The 21,562-nt window shown below is 36.4% G+C and overlaps 2 protein-coding genes across 2 annotated transcripts; both read right to left on the bottom strand.

The window, feature by feature from the left end:
- Nucleotides 1–3,285: 3,285 nt before the first annotated feature.
- On the bottom strand, nucleotides 3,286–16,990 carry slc25a10b (solute carrier family 25 member 10b). The gene is made up of 11 exons (XM_065274350.2): nucleotides 16,538–16,990; nucleotides 13,344–13,463; nucleotides 11,994–12,108; nucleotides 10,458–10,506; nucleotides 10,317–10,358; nucleotides 10,182–10,225; nucleotides 9,979–10,049; nucleotides 9,815–9,907; nucleotides 9,581–9,658; nucleotides 4,954–5,010; nucleotides 3,286–4,876 (listed from the first exon to the last, which is right to left on the bottom strand). Exons 1-11 carry the CDS (start codon nucleotides 16,625–16,627, stop codon nucleotides 4,775–4,777), a joined length of 861 nt encoding a protein of 286 aa, XP_065130422.1. The 5' UTR covers nucleotides 16,628–16,990; the 3' UTR covers nucleotides 3,286–4,774.
- Nucleotides 16,991–18,692: 1,702 nt separating this feature from the next.
- On the bottom strand, nucleotides 18,693–20,724 carry cldn31 (claudin 31). The gene is made up of 2 exons (XM_065274368.2): nucleotides 20,643–20,724; nucleotides 18,693–20,163 (listed from the first exon to the last, which is right to left on the bottom strand). The coding sequence occupies exon 2, from the start codon at nucleotides 20,028–20,030 to the stop codon at nucleotides 19,374–19,376; it is 657 nt and encodes a 218-aa protein (XP_065130440.1). The 5' UTR covers nucleotides 20,031–20,163; nucleotides 20,643–20,724; the 3' UTR covers nucleotides 18,693–19,373.
- Between the last annotated feature and the right edge of the window lie 838 nt (nucleotides 20,725–21,562).

Genomic DNA, 21,562 nt, shown 5'->3' with positions numbered 1-21,562 from the left:
GTTATAAGAAATTTAATTTAATAATTAAATTTATTTAGAAGAGGTGTTCCTAGACTTTATTGACAAAAGATTCTGTTTTCAGAATAAAAGATTGTATCCAAGTCAGTAACAATTGTACTTTCTGTTCAGGACATTAAAGGCGTCATAGCATGAAAATGTTAGCATTGTCACTTAGTAGGTTTGAGCAAAAATGTGTCGTTTTGGGTGTGTTTTTTTAAATGGAAATGAGCGGATGAAGTGCAAACACTGATCACAATGATGGTGGTTTGTTGTAATTCAAACTCAATTGTGCTGTCAAGTCCTTCTTTTCTCTCTCTTTCTCTCTGAACTAAATGGCAGTGCAGTGGTTGGATACTGCAGATTAAGGGGGCGGTATTATTCTAATAAGATATCCTTATGACATCATAATGAAAGCCAAATTTCAATGACCTATTTTTGCTCACACTTACAAAGTGGCAATGTTAACATTTTCATGCAATGGCCCCTTTAAATCGTGACAGGATCCAGGTGGATGCTGTCTATTGAGGAAAGAGTTTGTTCAGAGGTAAGTGAATCTTCTGTATTTTAATGTAATCAGGTGTGGAACAGTAGAATAAGAGCAAAAGGTTTCAGAATAGAAAACATTTAGGGCTGAGTTTTGTTTTTTTAAGAATCTTTAACTTCCATAGTAGAAACATTAACATTAGCTTCCATAGTAGAAAAAACAAATATGTTGGAAATCAACGGGTACCGTCAACTGCATGCTAACCATCATTTATCAACTACTTCTGTTTTCCTACTATGGAAGGTAATGGTTACAATCAGCTGTGTGCTTTCCATTATTTATTAAAATATCTTCCTTTGTGTTCATCAGAAAAAAAAGAAATTCATACAGGTTTAGAACAACATGACGATGAGAAAAATATGACAGAATTTTAATTTTTAGGAACTATCCCTTTAACTACAGACCAGTGGTGTCTTTGCAACAGTTAAATTACACTTTGTTGCTATTGCTGTTGCTAGTTTTGGTTTTTGTAATGTTTTTGCTCACTTAAATGTTGTTACATATAGTCCTCATTCAGTTATTATCAATTTAATACATAATATTTGAATCTTGTTTTAAATGTTTTAAATATGTTTTGTTTCAATGAAATGGTTCAATAAAATATTGTAAAGATACAGTAAAGTACTGCTTTGTAACTATACTGTACAAATTTGTGTACTGTAAAACTGTATTACAGTACAGTACTGTAAAACCAAAATACACTACTGTACTGGCAACCGTGCTGCCAGTACCTGTCACGGTAGGTAAACACATTGTTTCCTCCGTGTCGTGTGTGGTATTTACTCACCTGTGACATCATGTGTTAGTTATCCCAATTCCCTTCAACTGTGTTGATTGTTTCACCCCAGCTGATCATCATTACATCCACTCCATTAATACTTACTTGACTCTCTGTTCTCTGCCAGATCCTTGTTCTTATGTTGGTCTTTGTTCCGTTTGGACTGTGTACTGTAGCGTGTTGGATTGTGTCGCGTGTCGTCTTCGTGTTGGATGTTCCGGTCTTCTTTGTTGGATTACTCACCACAGACCCACTCCACCAACGTCACCAGCAACCACCAGCACCCGCTCACCACCGTAGTCCTTCGTTACCATTACCATCATATGGACTCTGTGTTTGTTCCCGTTCTGTGTGTTATCTCCAGTGTTTCAATAAACCTGTTTATATTTCCTGTGACTGCTTTCTGTGCGTTTATTGTATCGTTACAGTACCATACTGTAAAAATACAGGGATATCGTTAACAGTGTAGCACTGCATCTTTGAAATGCTTTGATATGTCTGATTCTTTTGAGTATTTGGATACTGTGCTTTTCTCCTATTTAGTTATGCATTTTTGAGTTTATATACAAATACAATAATAAATGTAATAATACTATTTTTGATCTGTCAAAAAGATTCTGCTTAGAGTTCTCTGTTTTGGGTTGGAATGAATTCTATGTTGAGACATGATTTAAAAGGATCATTGCATGAAAATCTGACTTTTCCATGTATACGTGCTATAATTCTGTCTTTAGTACTTCTATCAACCTAGAAAACATGAAAAAGATCACCCATTAACTTTGTTTTGGTAAACCATTCTCTGCAAGAATGTGAATTAGGTCATTCAGATTTCGCCTGTTTTGTGACATGGTAGCAAGGCCAATTATAATAATACCACCCCTTAATTTGCACTATCCAACCATAGCACTGCTATTTAGTGCAGAGAAAAAGAGAGAGAGAAAATAACTGAGAGCACAATTGAGTTTCCTCCAACTAAACATAGGCAAATTGTCAAAAAGGCAGCTACCAACTATTTCTGTGCCAAATGAACTTCGCCAGAATTCGTACAAGTTTCAGAAAGTTTTTTTTCAAATATGGGTCCAGCTGATGTATCAGGGGTAAGCCATGCATATCATTTCTTTATATGGGCACTTCCCCTGGTAAAGCACACGTCAATAAGCGGGAGAGCGAGAAGCGAGTATGCTAGAAGTCACAGGCATCACTTCACGCGACAACTTTGTTTTAAATTAGGACTCAACAATGGCACGAAAGAAGAACTGTGTTTTTGGATGTAAGGAGAAGAAAGCCAGCATTATGGAAACAATGTATATGTTTGTTTATCTGGGATAGCAGTAGAGGTTTGCGTATGTGTTTGTTTAATGCTGGATTTGGTTGGAAAGTCCCAACCGGGTCATGAGTTGCATGCAGTAAAACTTCTGTGTTATGTTGGAAATCGGCGATTGCATATATTGTAAATGGCACGAACATGTAGGAAATCATAAGTTATCCAGTATTGTAGTTATCCAGTGTTGTTTGGCTCATGACTTGCTCCTCCCGTAGCCTGTGCCTCCTTCTTTCGAATTTTTTTGTATGTTCAGATATGCAGAAACAACATGTGTTATGGGAGCTTTAACATGTTATAATAAATTGTCTGTGGGGTATTTTGAGCTAAAACTTCAGATATGCACTTTAGGGACACCAAAGAGTTATTTTACATCTTAAAACAATCTTATAATATGAACCCTTTAACATGAGACCAAAGCCTATCAGCAACTATAAGATATTAAAATATTCAAGAGTTTGTGTTGAAATTACACAGTGAAAGAAACACATGTTAACAAACACCACTGATGGTGCAATCCCGTGAAAGATGACATCATTTATAACCTTTAAAACAAACTAGATTACAGCACACTCTCCTGTCAGTTAGAGACCATGTCAGCACAAGTTTCTTGCATTCAAAATATACAAGTCCACTCAATGATCAATTTCCAAAATATTAGTATGTTTATTTTTATCAATTGTCTTTTTATACAAAACAGCTCAGATATGACAGCTCGGATTGCAGTTCAGACCAGTTTTTGTTTGCATATTTCAATACAAGCTAAATCCATTCAGCTTTCATTTTCATATTACAGTTAACAAACACGTCAATGTTCGTACTCACGTGAACACAAATTCACTTGCAAACAAAGATGTTGCACACAATTACTGTATAACACAATCGCCCTCTGCTGGCCACCAAAAGAGACAAAATTATTCAAGTTTTCAATTGTTATGCTTAGTGTGAACTATCAAGCCTCTGTTTTTAGGTGTCTAATGTCAATATATCCAGCTAATACAATGTAGTATTTACTCTAAGTAAAATCAGGTATAGTTTGTTATTATATGCTTAAGCAAATCACTAAGATCAGGTCCAGGAATTTATGAGTAAGGTGCAATATTATATTAAATTATAAGTAATTACTAGTGCAAATTAATTCATCTAATTTCCATGTCACCAAGGTAGTAAATTAACTACAAGAACATCTGCAAAAGTTACAGTAAATTACTGTCACACCAAACATGATCCATATCCGAAATGATTGAAATTCGTCATTGGAAATATTATAAAACAGAAAACTGAACTGAAAACATAGCACCGAGTACAGAAGTTTGACTGGTCATTTACACTGATAATACACTACTGGATCCCCATATTGTGTGTGTAGATCAGGGTCCCAATATCCATCATGGCAAACTATATGCAGTTTACCATTTCACATTTTCTCTCATACTGCAAATTTTTGGTTTGTGAAGTAAAACTGTTCATTTAAATCCAATGCCTATAAATCAAATATACACACTCAAATACAGATATGTATCGTTTTTACATTTTGATGTACATACAAAATAAATTTTGCTTTTCCGTGAGAATCATTTAAGTTCATTTAGAAAGTGAAAATCTTGCCATAATTTATTCACCCTCATGAATTAAACTGCTTACTAAAAATAAAATATCTTTATTGCAAAGGAATGTAAAACCTGTTCCCTATGGGCTTTGTGTTGCACTGAGAAAAGTAATCATGAGAGTGATAAAATAAAGACAGAATTTCAATTTTTAAGTGAACTAATTCTTAAATCTTGTCACACTACAACAAAAGAATTTAAAAACAATAATCAATCTTAAATCTGTGAACTATTCATTCATAGTCTTAAAATCTTCTTCCTGACACAACACCTACAATCTATTTTTCATCATGAAAAGATGAGTGAAAGGCTGATTTAGTTTATTAAGTCTGATCGTTCCTCTCAGCTCCATACGCTGTGCTACCAGCTGATCTCCGTCCCATGGGCAGGAGTGATGTCATCACATTAATGATGTCATAACGAAGACTGCTGTGTAATGCGGGAGAGAAAAGAAGTTCCAGAAATAACGTTGTTGTCGTAATGAAAATGAATAGCAGCTTTAAGAGGAGGTCCTGCAGACACATTTAGCTGATCACTCTGATCCCAAAGTGTTGCCTCAGCTGCTCCAGGAACACAAACGTCAGGATTGTGTGAGGAATCAAGCGGATCCCGGCCGGAACTAAACCCTGCAATATGATTGGGTGGTGAGAACAAAGGTATTTAAATAATTTTAGACTGAAATAAAACGTATTGTGTGGCATACCTTGTAAAAGGCCAGGGGTCCGAGTTTGGCAGTTTCAGACAGGCAATGCACGACACCCTAATGCAGAACACAAAACATTTTAACTGCTTGGGAAAGATGCAAAAATGAATTATTGATAAAAATATGTCAGAATGTGAGCTGGTTTTAAAAAAAAATGACGGCCTGGTTACACAAACAGGACTCAAGTTTTAGTTAAATTAGGACTTTTAGTAGCGTTTATAAATCTGCCTTAAAAAAAAACATCACTGGTGTCCATCTAAATACAAAACTATATTTTACACAGTGTTGGGGGAAAGTTACTTTAAAAGTAAGGCATTACAATATTAAGTTACTCCTAAAAATATTAACTAATTGCGTTACTTAGTTATTTTTCATGGAAAGTAATGCTTACGTTACTTTTTAGTTACTTTTGCATTAATTTTTCTTGGCTTAGGCTTGATCTCTTTCAGGCCTTGCAGGTGTTTTTATAACTGAAAAGTTCTGCATTCAGAAATTGCATATTTCCTCACAAAAATGTCAAACTCTGACCTGCCATCTCAGTTTCTGACTCAAACTGTTCCCAAACAGGCATGCACGTATAGAGTGCATAATGTGACTGCGTTTAGTTTATTCAGTAATAATTTTTTTTTTCATCGAATACATTTGTTGAAAAGTAACTTAAATATGAATGTGTACATTTAAAAAGTAATGCCTTACTTTACACGTTACTTTAAAAAAGTAATATTATTACGTTATGCACGTTACTTGTAATGAGTTACCCCCAACACTGATTTTACATCTATATTTGAAGAGCTCTTTTCCAAAACGCGATAAACGCCATTTAAAAAAAATGAGTTTGTCATGTCATTTGGCTGTGTACTGAACCTATTCACTGCTCCATGAATGTTTTATGTCAAATCATTACATTTCCTTGTTAAAATGTAGGTACAAGATGCCGTTCTTTTCCAAAACGCGATAAGCGCCGAGCCTATTTTTAGCCTAAACGCGATTTATCCTCTCGACCAATCAGAACTCGATGAGCGTTCGACGCAATCCAATGGCGGCGCTGTGAACAGATGTTTGTTTATGTTCATTCATTACTCAAAATGAGGATTAATGTCATGTTATGCACCCGGAGAAGGTACCCGTTTGCAATGCGATCTTCATCAAAGTGTTTGGTATGTACAACTTTCGTTTCAGAACTGGCTCGTTTAATACCGTTTTGTACGTTTGCGATAAAGTTTTTTTCCTGTGAAGAAGCCTGCTAACGTAACATGAAAAGTACTGAATAGTTCGATAGCCTGCCTATGTCGTGCAAAAGTACAAAATGTGGGTAGTGAACAATGCAGGGACATCTGTAAAGTTTTGCTTTTTGGATTGGACATTATGAGCGCGTTGTTACATGGTATGTCATTGAGAGCAGATCGAGGGGAGCTCGCTGTGTGTGCGTGTGAGGTTAATACAACTGTGTGTAGACGAGAGAGAGAGAGAGAGAGAGAGAGAGAGAGAGAGAGAGTGAGAGAGAGCCCACCAAACATGAGACGTCCGCTCGACGTGCAGATCATGTCTACATTAGGTCGGTTGGTCCAGGCCCTTATCTGTATGTCTATACAACGTGCAGTACTGGTACAGTATCTGGACGTCTGACTATGACCCCTCTTGGACGTCAGGTAGACGTCCAAAAGGGGTCCGGGAAATCAAAACAAAAATATTTTATACAAATGTGGTCTATGAGTTCTGAGTCAAAAAACATAAACATCACGTGTATTTTTGTAGAATATTTTGTTAAGATGTTAAAATAATGTTATCTTTATATATGAATGAGTGTTCAAAAGCATAGCACTGCTCATAGATAAAGTTCCACCTTAAATGCTCTCTCTCTCTCTCTCTCTCTCTATTTAATAAAAGAGATGTATATGCTGACGTTTTATTGAAAATCTTTTGTCACCATAATGACGATCAGTGATTCCTTTAGTTGGGTAGTTTGACTCTTTGACTTTTCATTTGAATATTTGGTCTTTGTAAGAGTGTTTGCTAAAGCATGTTTTTTGTTGCAAAGAAATTTTTTTATAAACAAAACTCACATGTGGATCTTACAACTTCACTGAACATTTATCAACAGTAATACCACATATGTAAAGTCAGTAAATTCATTTTGTAAACCATGTAGTATTGTCTCAATTTCTCAGTTGACTTGAGAGGTCACATCCAACTTCTAATTTAGGTTCATACCACCACTGGGAAGCACTTATATAAAATTAAAAGTCCAGATATTGCTGTCACATATGCAGAGATCAAGAATCACCCCATGAATCACAACAGTGGTGACACTCTCTGGACTCATGAGTTTTTATAATACGCTGGTGGAATGCACGGCAACATTTAGAAAACTCACCATCGTTGTGATTCATGGGCTGATTCTTGATGTCTGCATCTGTGTCAAAAATTCTAGACTTTTCATTTTTTTATTGCAGCCATGAGGTTTCATTTTTTGTTACAGTAGGCAGCAGGATGCACTGAAGTGTGTTTATTGCAGCTCCAAACCAAACTGAGATAGAAGTTTACTTTTAAACAAAATTTATCATGTTTTATCTGTGTTTTTAGTTCAGCTACATTATACCAGCACTTCTGACAACCAATGTAATTAATAGGAAGCCACAAGCATTGGTCACAAACACTTTGTGCAATAATAATGTATTTTAGAGAATACCATCATCAAGCACACAAACTAAAATATAAAAACAAAGAGTCAAACTACCCAACTAAAGGAAACACTGATCACCATGATGGTGACAAAACATGTTCAATAAAACATCAGAATCTTTTAAATTCTCAAAAACGAGCCGTAGAAATGACAAAAAATAAAGTAAATTTGGTTTGTTTAGTATGGTCCTACTTCAAAACAATGCTTTGTAAAAACAACTGTTTGTAATGGTGAATTGTTTTAGAGAATGTACATGTAACAATTATCCAGCGAGAGCAAGCATGGGAGGAAGAGTGAAGTTCACGTCACTTCACTTCAATTATTGAACGATAGAGAGAGAAAGAGAGAGAGCAAGATTGCAGACACAGATAGTTAAAGGGGTCATAGCGTGAAAATCAGACTTTTTTCATGTTTAAGTGCTATAATTGGGTCCCCAGTGCTTCTATCAACCTAGAAAATGTGATAAAGATCAACCCAGTAACTTAATTTCAGTAAGCCATTTTCTGCAAGCATGTGAAAAATTAGGTCGTTCTGATTTCGCCTGTTTTGTGAGGTAGGTAGTAAGGCGAATTACAATAATACCGCCCCTTAATCTGCACTATCCAACCACAGCACTGCCATTTAGTGCAGAGAGAAAGAGAGAGAAAAGAAGGACTTGACAGCACAATTGAGTTTCAATTGCAGCAAACCACCATCATTGTGATCAGTGTTTGCACTTCATCCGCTCATTTGCATTTTAAATGACACACCCAAAAACAGCACACTTTTGCTCAGGCATATAAATTTGCAATTTTAACATGCTGTAGTTAATTATCTGTGGGGTATGTTGAGCTAAAACTTCACATACACACTCTGGGGACACCAAAGATATATTTTACATATTAAAAATATCTCATAACATGACCCCTTTAAGGTGGAACTTGTATATTTGGGAATTATCTATAAGCAATTTTTTTTACATTTATTCATATATAAAGATTATATATACAAATATAATGTCTAAAAGGGCCACATTTTAAATAGTTTTACTTTGCTTGGAGGTCCCCTTGACATCAATATTGGATGTTCAGAACAGGTCATAAAAAGACGTCATAAAAACTTTCATTCTGGCTCCTCATGGGACGTCGAAATGACGTCTTTTTAAGACGCTTTGCTCAGTGGGAGATGTGAAATATGTTAACCAAAAGAGGTTCCTAATGCCCTGCTAAGGAGAAAACTGAAATGGTGGAGGGAGTAATAGCAAGTTAGTTATGTGTAATTCTGTTTATTTCATACTGGCTCCAATGTATATCACAATCTGAATAATTAACTTATTCATTTATAGTATGAAGAGTCCCTGAGTATATGTTGCATATTCTGTTATTTTTTTGTTTTGTTCTTAAAGTAAAAACATACATTTATGGAAAAAATATATGGATTTATAGCATTTTGAAAAAAAATAAAATGAACTTTGAATTTATAATCAACAATATTGTTGTTTGATTTAATAATCATTATTCAACATGTTCAGATTGAGCAAAAAATCCATTATAACAGCATAAATTGAATATTCACAAAATGTGTGGGTCTAGGTAAAAAATGTACTTTTTCTGAAAACTATTGAAATGGATTTATAGCGTTTTGGAAAAGAGCTCTTCATTTATATATTAAGATACGTCAGGAAAGTAATTTTACGACACCCCAAACATGCATTTAAGTCCTCCCTATGAAACCAGCTCGACAAGTATGTGAACCTGCAAGGTAAATATTTAATAAGATATGTAGTAGTAATATATGTAATATAATATTTTGTATGCAAATATGGCTTAAAATACAGTAATATTTATTACTGTAAGAAATTTTATGTTTTTTATGTTTAGAATAAAAAGTCTTCTTCATTGATGCTTACACTGAAACAGACATGATTAAAAACAAAAATGCATGATGTCAATCACAGAAACTCACTCTGTATTCTCCTTTAGAGTTCATTAATCTGGTCTTTATCACATCCAGCGGTTGACAGAGAAATGTCGCACAACCTCCCTGCAGAAAGACACTCATCACTTGTGTTATATCACTACATCACTGCACAATTACATGTTTCACATGTTCATAACAGGAACTTTGAAAGGAATGTTGCGCAATAACCATCAAAGTGATTGTAATGCAGACTGACCAATCAGAGGCCTTAATACTCACGGCAATAAAACTTGACATGAAGTGAGTAAGTATGTTATCTCCCATGAGTCCTGTGCCCAACACCAGCTGCTTGGCCTGGTCATAACACGCCAGCTGAGAAGGAGAAAGACTGTGAGCATCTACATCATCTCATCGATCATTCCCAGCATGCATTGCTTCCTCACCTGTCCAACTGTGACCAAAGCTCCTCTGCTGGAAGCCATTGTGGCTCCTGAGAACAACCTCCTGATGCCCTCTGACAAACACGGAGAGAGAAGCAACATTAAAAAACATTTTTTATTCAAGATAAAATGTCTTTATTTTAAAGCGTAGTATTCACAAATCATAAACAAATGCACAGAAGGAGAAAAGGACAGGATGTTCTTACCTTCCCTCCAGACTCTGTAGAGTCCATCAAGTGCATGTTTATAGCTGCGAGAGAGACACAGATGATAAATCACGTTATCAGTGTGTGAACCGTAAGGACTGTGATGTGTTTAATGTGATGTTTTAACACACTCACTTTCTCCTGAGCTCTGCAGGGAGTTTCATATCATTCTGCATCCTGCCGAGATGAACAACACACAGATCAGCTATGCAAACAAGCACATGAGTAACACAACACACAGATAGGTCACACAAACAGAAATGCGACAACTCTTACCGGACGTTAACCAAGTCTGCTGGAGTCCCAATGAAACCACCTGTGAACCCTGGAGAATGACAGAAACATAGAAGCACGTGTGAGGGTATTGGGGCCAGATTTACCAAACATGGCATTATTAGCACGAGAGTTAAATAATTTTTTAAAGTGCAGATGAGAGTAGATTTTTTTGCGAGTGATTTACTTAAATCTCATTTCCATAATGACCAAGGCAATCTATCAAAAGCAGTGCAAGTTAGCGTAGTGTTTAAGACATGCTCAGGTTTCCCACACCTTAGTTAACTTTAAATTCAAGGACCTTTCAAGGACTTTCCAATGCCCTCAAATTCAAGGACAAAATGTGAGGACACATTTCAAGTGAGAGCAAGGTTACATCGTGTTACCTTTCAAGATACATTGTTACAGTTCCCTTTCGAGTGAACTCGCGCTGCGTCACTACGGTTACACTTTGGGGACACCTCCAGAAGTAAGTGGGTCTGAATGTGTATATCAAATTCAACCAATGGTGAGGCTTAACGACATAGACAGGGTGACGCGGGAACCAGGAAGTATATCGCCATCTGAAATATTGCCAAAGACGGCGTTGGAAGTATGGCAAGGGAGATGCAGCGTCTCATTCCCTTCTAAGGGAACAACAGTTACATACATAACTCGAGACGTTTTCATGCGTCAAACACAACTTTGCAAAAAAGCATTTTGGTATGAATAAACATTCGCATATAGAAGATAAAAGCATTTAAAGCGAACACTTTAGCACATGTGCTTAAAAAGTCTAGAATTTTTATGATATTATCCTACACTACAAAGGGAATAATATGGATTTTCTTTTCCCAGAAAACCTCTTGCATAAAATAGATTCAAGCATTTTCAATGACCTGTATCTATGTATATATATCTAAAAAAAAAAACTTCCCAGGGCCTTGAATTTTTCCCCCAGAATCACAAACTTTCGAGGTTTTCAAGGACACGTGGGAACCTGCATGCTTTTTTGGTGTTAAATAATGGCGCAAATACCAGCAAACTGACAAGTGCAAATCTTAGAAAATCACGTTGTGTGATATATTGAAATACTCTTCTCTCATTAATTTTGCGTCTGAAAAGAAAACTTCAACAAATGCATAAGGTCAGCAGCCAAAATACTGACACGCTATTTTTTATTGCATGTCTTTAGTAAATCCTGATAGTAGTTTAACAACAACAAAAGAGGCGCTAGTATATCTGGCCCTTGGTGTGTAGTTTTGTATGCGTGTTACTGTAAATGTCTACTGGCATGAAGTGATTGAATGTATTCTGTATGAACGCAGTGACACACAATGCCACAGGGGATTGTGAGATCGACATTAGAGTTGATCAAGCACTGGACTCAACAGGATGTGACGAAATGACAGCCAATGACTATGAAGTTTACTGAATAGTACATTTTATATGAATTTTCCATTTTTAAAAAAATAGTTTGCTTTTTATCTACAGGCTTATGGGTGGTATTGACTGGAGTAGCATCACATCAATGCACACACAAAGCTAATGTGTATTTACCTCCAAACGCCCCCAGCAAAACTTTTTGATAGAAAGGCATTGGCCCTTGACTGCTGTTGCCCATCATGTCTCTGACTGTTTCATAGATGGCAAACCTGGTGAGAGAATATGACATCTAGAAAGAGAGACAGAGAGATCATTATAAGGCCATGTGTATTTCACCAGTTGTTGCTCAACATGTTTTTTCTTGCATCATGTAAGAAAGTTGCACCACTTGGCAGCTATGCGTGCCACGCCCCCAAGTCTGTCATTTCAGTCATGCAAGACTAAAGTCCTACCTACTTCGATGGGTTAAGACAGTTAAACAACATATTTCTATCCAACAGCACCATAACTTGTTTCTTATGCACTAAAACAAATTTTGTTGGTCATTTTAGCTTCTGCGTGGGCACAGGTTGGCAAGCCCCCCAGAAAGTCTTTGATTGATGATTTTTAACTGGACAGCAGGACTCCTGTCACCTTTGGCCATATTGAGAGTTGCATTGTCTCTTATTTATAATAATAGTAGTGCTTAATCTTGCTATCTTTGCCTTTCACTCACTGTTATCATTAAAGCCCTTAATCTTACGCTGAACTACGAGATTAACTTTGATCTTAAGATCTTCTGTGTCATGATGAACAAACACAGACTGATAACAAGGACTTTTAGTCTATAACAATAAAATAAATCTACTGATACTTTTTAAATACTTTTTAACACATAAATAAATAAAAGTAACAATTCAAGTTGTGTTAAAAGTAACAAAATGTGTTGTTTCAATAAGAACACAGAGATGGGTGTATTTTGGGCCAACGCATTAAGTGTGTTGTCCCAAAACGAACACTAATTGTGTTGTTTTTAACACATAACAATTTTCAAGCATGAAACCTGATAAATTGTCATAAAATTACTACATTAACTTTCACAATAAATCATACTGTAGACATATGGCTCACACAAAAAACACTACCAAAAGTCCTAAAACTCTCTAAATAATTTTATTTAACTGCAATAAATATTCAATATAAATATTCAATAATACTGGTTAAGAAAATGCTGTTAAAAATGACCTCAACATAGGTGAAGTATTTGTCAGATCCGTTAAAATTTAAGGGATGGTAGATACATTGATCTAGCGTTAAATGTCATTGCACTTTGTTCTCATGTAACATCAGTATGAAATATTTCTGGCAATGTTCCTGCTCGACCGCCAGCATGTAAAGCCGACGTGCTGGAATTTTATCAACATGTGCTGCCTACTGTACACATGAGCTGTACATGGAAAAACTGCGTTCAATTCCAAGACAAAGATCAGCTGTTGTCTGTAATCATAGCCCATCGTTCCCAGCATTCCCAGTTGTGGGTCTCACCTGTCTGCAGAGTGAAGCACTGAGGCCGTTGTAGAGGGCCAGCACGCCATCGTTCTTCACCACGTGCATCGCCATGCCAACCATCCTCATCTTCACCTCCTGCTGCGTCTGCAGGTGCACCTGTTCAATGAAATCACCATCATTACCATCATCGTCGCAAACAGATGAAGCAGCTGAATCAGAAAGTGACACCACTTAAATTCTCATGAATAAATTCAAAAAGACTCACTATTAAATATAATCATACTGAAGTATCAACTGCTTGTCTTTAATAGGCAGAAAAACATACTGACACATACAGAAAACACGCACATAAGCTTGTTGTGTTTGGTTAGACAAAAGAAAGCAGGTCAGGCCACTTTTAGAGCTGAGCTGACTAAAGCAGTACAATAAATAAACACAGACAAAGTTTGCTACATTGGTGTTGATGAATAGCAGAGCTCCACTGTACAAGTGTGAATATGTGGAAATGTAAAACTGGGTTCATTTAAGCATCAGGTAACGTACCTGCACCAACATGAATCACATATTATTGATAAAAGATCCTGTACTCACTGACAACACAGCACATAACCAAACACACACACACACACACACATTTTGAAAGCATAGTGCCAACACAGCACATAACCATGATGATGTTTTTGGCTGTCAGATTCTTCACCATATGCCTTTATTTAAAGTACTTTAGAAGCAGTGGCGGCCGGTGACTTTTCTTTCGAAGGGCCCGAATTTAATATACGTGTTTGGAGTATCATGTGTGTTGCTTGTCATGTCAAAATAAGTGCCTGCTGCACATGTGTCAAAAGGGTTTATGATAAAAGAGACGCTCACATACACAAAATACTTGCAAGATACCAACTTAACACTAAACTTTGATAACACATGAGATTAAGCGAATATCTGAGCGTCTCTTTGATCATAAACCCCTTCAAAGCGTCTGCAGCAGGCACGTATTTTGACATGACGCGTGATGCACATAAGTTTACATGCCGCGCAAACAAATATTTTGACATGACCATCCACACACACGACGGGCTAAATATATGTTGTGACGAGCTTTGCATCATGCACCCTCGATAAAGAAGTCACCGGCCGCCACTGTTTAGAAATGAGACAAGGAGGATATTAAAGGAGTAGTCCACTCTATAGATGGGGCCCATTGACTTACCATAGTATTTTTTTCCTACTATAGAAAGTCAATGGACCCCATCTTTAAAGTGGACTACTCCTTTAACCAAATGCTCTCAGCACACATTATACGCTCATTAAATACTTTTAGTTCAAATGCTTTGGGTTTAATCCCAGCCTCAGTCCATTCAGAAATACCACTTCATTAAGAGCCTGATAAAAATGCTAATTTACAATAAAATGTTAGACCAGACGAACTTAGAGTTTTGCATCTGGGCTCTCCATTTGATATGCATAATATTTAAAATATACAAGTATTTAGGCATACAAGACATATGTACTGCAAATCTAAAACTTCATGGTACTGTTTGAATAAGACTTGACAGTATGCTGGAGTATTGTTTGGTTATGTAAAGTCACATTAAAAAAATGAATAAATATTGGTCATTTTAATGTCTGTCAGACTTTGGCTTTATATCTGAGAGTATTTTCTTGAGGAACAACACATTTAAGAAACAGAAAGATTTATTTGCCGATGCCGCTTAAAAATTACAAATATAAGCCGATATATATCGGTCTCTGCAATGCAGATCGGTCTATCACTAATTACAGTATTATTACAATCTCGTGGTGTTACTAAAGCATGGTATTACCACAGTACTTTGCTCTGCATGGTATAATCATCTCCTAGTAAACAAACAGCTCTGTGAACTTTCACACAAAACACTTTAGAAGATTTAACTATCTGTTCTTGGCAAAAGTCAATATTTGTGTGGTGTAAACAGGTTTGTGATCTGTGTTTTTCTTCTGGTTTGGTACAGCATCTAAGATAATGCCGACGTTTACATTTACAGATAAACGTGAGAGCTCTCAGACTATTTAGGTTAAATAAAAAACGTACTACGAGCTGAAACAAATACTTTATCTCTCGTTTATCCATTCAGTTGTTTAGAAATCTTTGTTCTCTCAAGTCATTCATATAGTGTCTCGTTACAAGTTGGCACTTTTATCCGCCTTATCCAGTTCTTTCACTCATTTCCATTGTGAAATTTTATACAACCCCCCAAAACACAACTCCAGTGGTCCAGTGAATCTCCTGTGCATGGAGAAGATGAATTCACAACAAAATCAAATTTCACCAAAGTGAACTTAACTGAATGTGCACACAAATGTCTCAACCAAATGTCAAGTGTGTGCTGTCTGGACATACGTGTATTTCATGACACACACAAGCACTTCAAACTTTCATTTCTCCTTCATGCACACTTTGAAGTGTTGTGGCACGCTGTGAATATCTTTCTTTCTATAGAAAGAATCACTCAGCACAGTATAGACAGTGAAGGTGAATCTTAAAATATCTATGGTCTTTAAAACAGCATGCAGTTAGAGAAAGCGTTTGTTTCAAGTATGAATGTTAAATTCTCCATTGCAATCTTGGAACATTCATCCATCTGTGTTATATGTGATCAAACAGAGGCGGTATACTGTAGAAAAGCTTAGATATAATCTGGTCTGTAATATAAGTCAGACTATAATGAGGACAAAGGCCTTTAGTGAAACCCTGTGTTACTGCCAGGACTGCAGAAGTGACCTCTCTCCTGTTATAATAAAATTACACAGCCATTCATTCGGTGCAGTTATATGGCAACATAAGAAGCTGTACTATCATAGCTACAATTATCAAAGTTAAGCTAAGCTTGCTATAGTAAAAACATAGTACATTTGTAAATGGTTAAATTACAAACACCGTATTAAATATATGTCCAAAATTACAAAAATATTTTACTACGGTAAAAAAATGGTGTTATCACAAAACAATCATTGCTACAAAAACTATGTATGAAGCATTCATGAAACCAGTTTTGCATCAATACACACACAAAATACTACAAAGAAAAAATATTGTTAATGTTCACTAGGGTACTGTATAGTACCGGTTAATGTTCCGGGTCTGACTGAGTTACTTTGACAACCCCTAAACTAGTTACAGTATAGTTTCCCATCCAACGTATAGCTAAATACACATACACACACTTCACGAGACAATCATGTGAGCGTCTCACCTTGACCAAGTCCAGCGGGTGCGTGCAGCACGCGGCTCCGCACGACGCGAGCCCGCCGAAATACCAGCGCGACATTCGTTTTTCCGTCATCTCCCCGGTGGCTGCAAATCTCTCTTCCTTTCTCTGAAAAAAGTGCACTGGCCTGTTCGCTTCTGACAGCGTGTGTGAGGGGGTTCGCCTTTGATCTTCAGCTCAGTCGGTGCCGGTAATTCCGATGTGCGCGAGACATTCCGAATGCGAAGACAAACACACGCTGCAAAGTTCACCCGCAGCCAATTACTCGAGCGGGATCGGGAACGGCCTTCCGGTGCACCTGATCCACCTCCTACCGACGCACACCCATTATAACAAACAAACACAAACCGAGGAAAAAAAACATGTATTTGAGAGCTCAGCTTTTCTGCAACAGCGTGGCTGTGATACACGCTAAACTCTTAAAGAGACAGAACGCTCTGACATGACGGGTGAGTGGTCTGAATAACCGCGCTTTCACTTTAAGAGAACGGTTCCTGAATAACGCAACATTTTGGAGGCGGGTACAATAGAAGCGCACTAGTGTTGTGTAAAAATGTTTAGTGTGTCATTATACAGTAGTCATGTGGATTTTATTCTTTTGTCCTTACTTCACACTAGTTGAATGATTTCAAATTTAAAGACAATAAAACTGAATCTCTCTCTCTCTCTCTCACACACACACACACACACACACACACACACACACACACACACACACACACACACACACACACACACACTCTCTCTCTCTGTGAACGCAGTAAAATGCTGTTATCTTCTTATCAGAACCTTTGAAGTAAAAAATATAAAGATGTATAATATTAATAATTACTCTTAATATTTAACAGATACCCAGCTAAAAACATTGTTCCTAAAACGTTCCCATAACGTTATTACTTGGGTTCCACAACAATATTTTTCAAGGTTTGTTTTTGGTGAACCAGGACAGTTTTCTTTATAAAAATAAAATGTTATTTTTAGGTTAGTTAAACGTTTTCATAACGTTGAAATAACCATTAGAGAACGTTATGTATAATTTATTTTTAGGTCATTTGAAAATAACCAACCCCAAACATCATGAGAATGTTATTTTATGGTTCGAAAAAAAACAAAAATAACTATCAGAGAACAAATATATACGTTATTTTTAGGTTATTTAAAAAATAACCAACCTGCAACGTTATAGGGACGTTATTTTATAGTTGAAAAAATAACCATCAGAGAACATTCTGTATACGTTATTTTTAGGTTATTAAAATTAACCAACCTGCAACATTATATGAAAGTTATTTTATGGTTGCAAAAAAAATAACCATCAGAACATTCTGTATACGTTATTTTTAGGTTATTTAAAAAATTACCAACCTGCAACGTTATGGGAATGCTATTGCAAAAATAAAACCTAAGAAGAATGTTCTCAGAATGTTATTATTTGGTTCCCAAAAAATAACGAAAAGGGAAAACATTAGTTTTTTTGTTTTTTTCCCACATTCTTTGTTTGCTGGGTAGAACCTCATCCTATTTTAAGCCAGTTAAGTGATATTAGTGTTCCCACGTTTGTTGACGTCAGTTTGTGTCACTATTGACTTTTCTAGGACCTTTGACATCTGTCTGTCTGTACCCATTTGTCTGCACGTACACTGCATGTCTCTGAACCTACATGTAACAGGCCATGCATAAACTAAAAGTTCATAAGCTCTATGTATCCCTATTGCATCCTTCAACAAGGCACTGCACAAATGTTAAAAACGTAAGAGCAGTGACATTTTAAAACTTTAACATTGTTGATTCTTTCATTCAGGCACAAAGTACAGAAATGGAATTAGCAGGCTTGAATTTGCCCGATTGTTCCATCTTGTGGACATTTCAGGCGTTACAGTTTTACTACAGTTTAAATCCCTTCTCCTCACGTTGCCATTGTGATTGTTTCTGTGCATGGTTTGTAAAGGAGGTCTGTGAAACATAACTCCATATTTTACACTTCCTCCGCAATTATGACATCATTGGGTTCTTGAACACACTGTTCATTGTGTTTTTCATGTATTCTGCTATTGTGTTGTGTGATGGCTGCCAACGCACAACACACACTTACACAACACACGTGCACATACACTCGACACATATAAACATGTTCCATATGCAGATCCATGCCACAATGCATTGTTTCATTAGATTTATTAGAGAAATAATACACACTTTAAAATATAAATAAATAAATATTTTACAATTGTTGAAATGAATAAAGAATAAAACATTCACGAAAAAATTCATGAAATGCACCAACCCATAATTCAATAACAGATCTTAAAGTAAACATCTTTGCATTATTAATAAATGGTCCTGGTCTTATTGTGAATAATCCTTTGGTGTGTATAATTTATCTGGAACTAAGTTCATAAGTGAAATAATTTTTGACTGATGTCACTTCATGTTTTAACAATTTACATCCAACCATCTGTTACACAGAGATCACTTTATATCTTTATATCAAATCATTTTCTTACAGATAACAATTCTTCTTTTCCTGTTTCAATAAAAATGTTAAATTATTTTATTTTGGCCATCAAGGGGCAGACAAACACAGGACCATCTGTCTAACAATGTAAAATCATAAATACACAACATGTTATTAACATATGAACAAACACATATGCCATTTATTAATATATTGTTAGTTATTACAAAGAGCACATATGAATTTGTGCCAAAACTTTATAGAGATTGAATGTATTGACTGGATGCACGACCTTTGACATTAGCAAAATATGATAAATTAAAAAGATGTACGACCCCAGTTTATCCAGAAGTTCCTGCTGCTCCCTTATACAAATACTTTGTCTGGTTTGCTTTCTGTACCTGTGGATGGAGGATTTCCTTTCACCCCTTTTCCAAAAGCAGGCATGGGTGGAACTCCAGGGGAGGCGGAGCCCAAATAAAGCAAAGCTCCTCCCACCAGCATCAGCACAGTCACACACCATCCCAGGTAAAGGGCAGGTCCGAGTTCACGTTTGAGTGCGGCAGCGACATTCGGGTCATAGAAATCTCGTACCACCACATATGCGGTCCAAGAGATCGGTATAAGGAAGAAGAAAGCAGCCACAAGGAAAACTATCGCCCCGATTCTCACCAGCCGAGACTTAGACTCTTGTGCATCGCCAAGGCATCGCGTACACTTTAGGCCGGTGATGATTAGCGGGAGCGCTAGCAGGCAAAGAAGGAGGGACACCACGCAGAGGGTGCGGCACATCTGGGCGGAGCCTGAGAGGGCGAGGCCGGAATCGTACACTTTACACTGCAGACGGCCCCACTGTGATAGGCAGGTCATCCATAGACCCTCCCACAACACCTGCGACACCACAAGCTCATCCCCTACAAATGCAGACACTCGCCACCAGGGGACGGCACAAACCAGGATCTCAAATGCCCAGCCCGCAATGACCAGAACCAGACCCAGCATTTGAAGACCAGTGCTTGCCATGGCTACTAAAAAATGTATGTGAAGATCCTCTTGGCTTTAGGGATGTTATTTTTTTTAAGGAAAATGTATTTTATTTGTAAATCTCAAATCAGTTCTTGTGCAAATTTTTGGTTTGATAATTTGTTGGTTTCTCCTTTAAGAAAAACAAAAACAAGGTATATTATTACACAAAAATAGGCTTACTAAAGTTAATACTAAAGTAAACAACTATTCAAAACATATAGGCCTACCACAAAATATATTATGTGATGTATTAGATAAATAAACATAACAGCATTACAAAACGGTACAATAATAATTGTACCAAGATATACCATTATTACTTTACATTATTTCTATAATAATAATAATCAAATTACTACAATATTGTAAATTAATATTGTTATAGAAAATAATGGTTTCATTATAGATGTAGGCATAATTATACTTACAGACATTATGTCTAGAAGTGTCATTTACATCAATATTAATACTAAAATATAGCTTGAGTAGCTTAACATTTTTCCCAAAAGATTGTTCATGAAATATCTGCTTTTTCATTTTTGCAATAACATAATAACAAATGAAACTGAGAAAATACAAGCAAAGTAGATGAGTTTTAGAAGTACTTACTGTTGTTTACCAGCATCTGTGTGTGTCTGAGATGATGTGACTGAACTGTGGTCTGTGTTTGTAGAAACACTGGCTTTGTTTCACATGTGGGAGTCGATAAGCATCTGGCCCACTGAGAAAATCATTTCATAATTATGTCCACACAAACAAACACAGAGCAACGGCATGCACTTATGCAAGCGCCTACATACATTAGAGCCACAACCATGCACATATGCAAGCGCCTACATATTACACTAATATATTCACTGAAAGTCCACATTTTAACAAATAGACACACAAAACATTTATTTGTTTACTCCAAAGCAGCAGGTGGCAGTATGGTGCAATTATATAGAGACTATTCAGTTTTACAAAGAAGGACATGAAGCTCAGAGGCGTTTCAGTCCCTCCTTTCTGACAAAGTGGGCTGTGTACTTTTACACAATATGGGCAGTTTAATTTAGCCAATCTTTTGCGTGTATTAAGATGTTTGTATGTATCCGTGTTTTAATCTATAACAGAAAATGAAGAGTAATAAAAAGACAAATAAAAAGTAATCCCCTCTAGCCTTCCTGCACTGCAAAATCCCGGGAGTTAAATTAACACTGCTCAGTGTTTATATAGGTCCACTCTCCAGAGTGTTAAAAAAGTAACAACAGAAAGAGTTAAAAGCTACAATCTGTGACTTTCTACTCTCTATCACCATCTCTGTTTGAAAACTGAAATTGCATTTTAGATCTCACTTGTAGAATTATGTTCTTATTTTAGGATTAGATGTTGGCTGTTTCATTTAAAGTCACCATTATTGTGATCAGTTGTTGTTTTAATTGGACTCTTGAGTCTTAGGCTTAGCTTGGCTGTTGTTATTACATGTGTTTAAAACATGTTTGTTGATGCCAAAGAGGAGACACTAGTGCATATCTATGATTGTAATGGTT

The sequence above is a fragment of the Paramisgurnus dabryanus genome, chromosome 4 (assembly GCF_030506205.2).
Source record: "Paramisgurnus dabryanus chromosome 4, PD_genome_1.1, whole genome shotgun sequence".
Classification (NCBI taxonomy): domain Eukaryota; kingdom Metazoa; phylum Chordata; class Actinopteri; order Cypriniformes; family Cobitidae; genus Paramisgurnus; species Paramisgurnus dabryanus.
The sequence above is the reverse complement of the archived record's forward strand: the minus strand, read 5'-3'. Positions and strand labels throughout refer to the sequence as shown.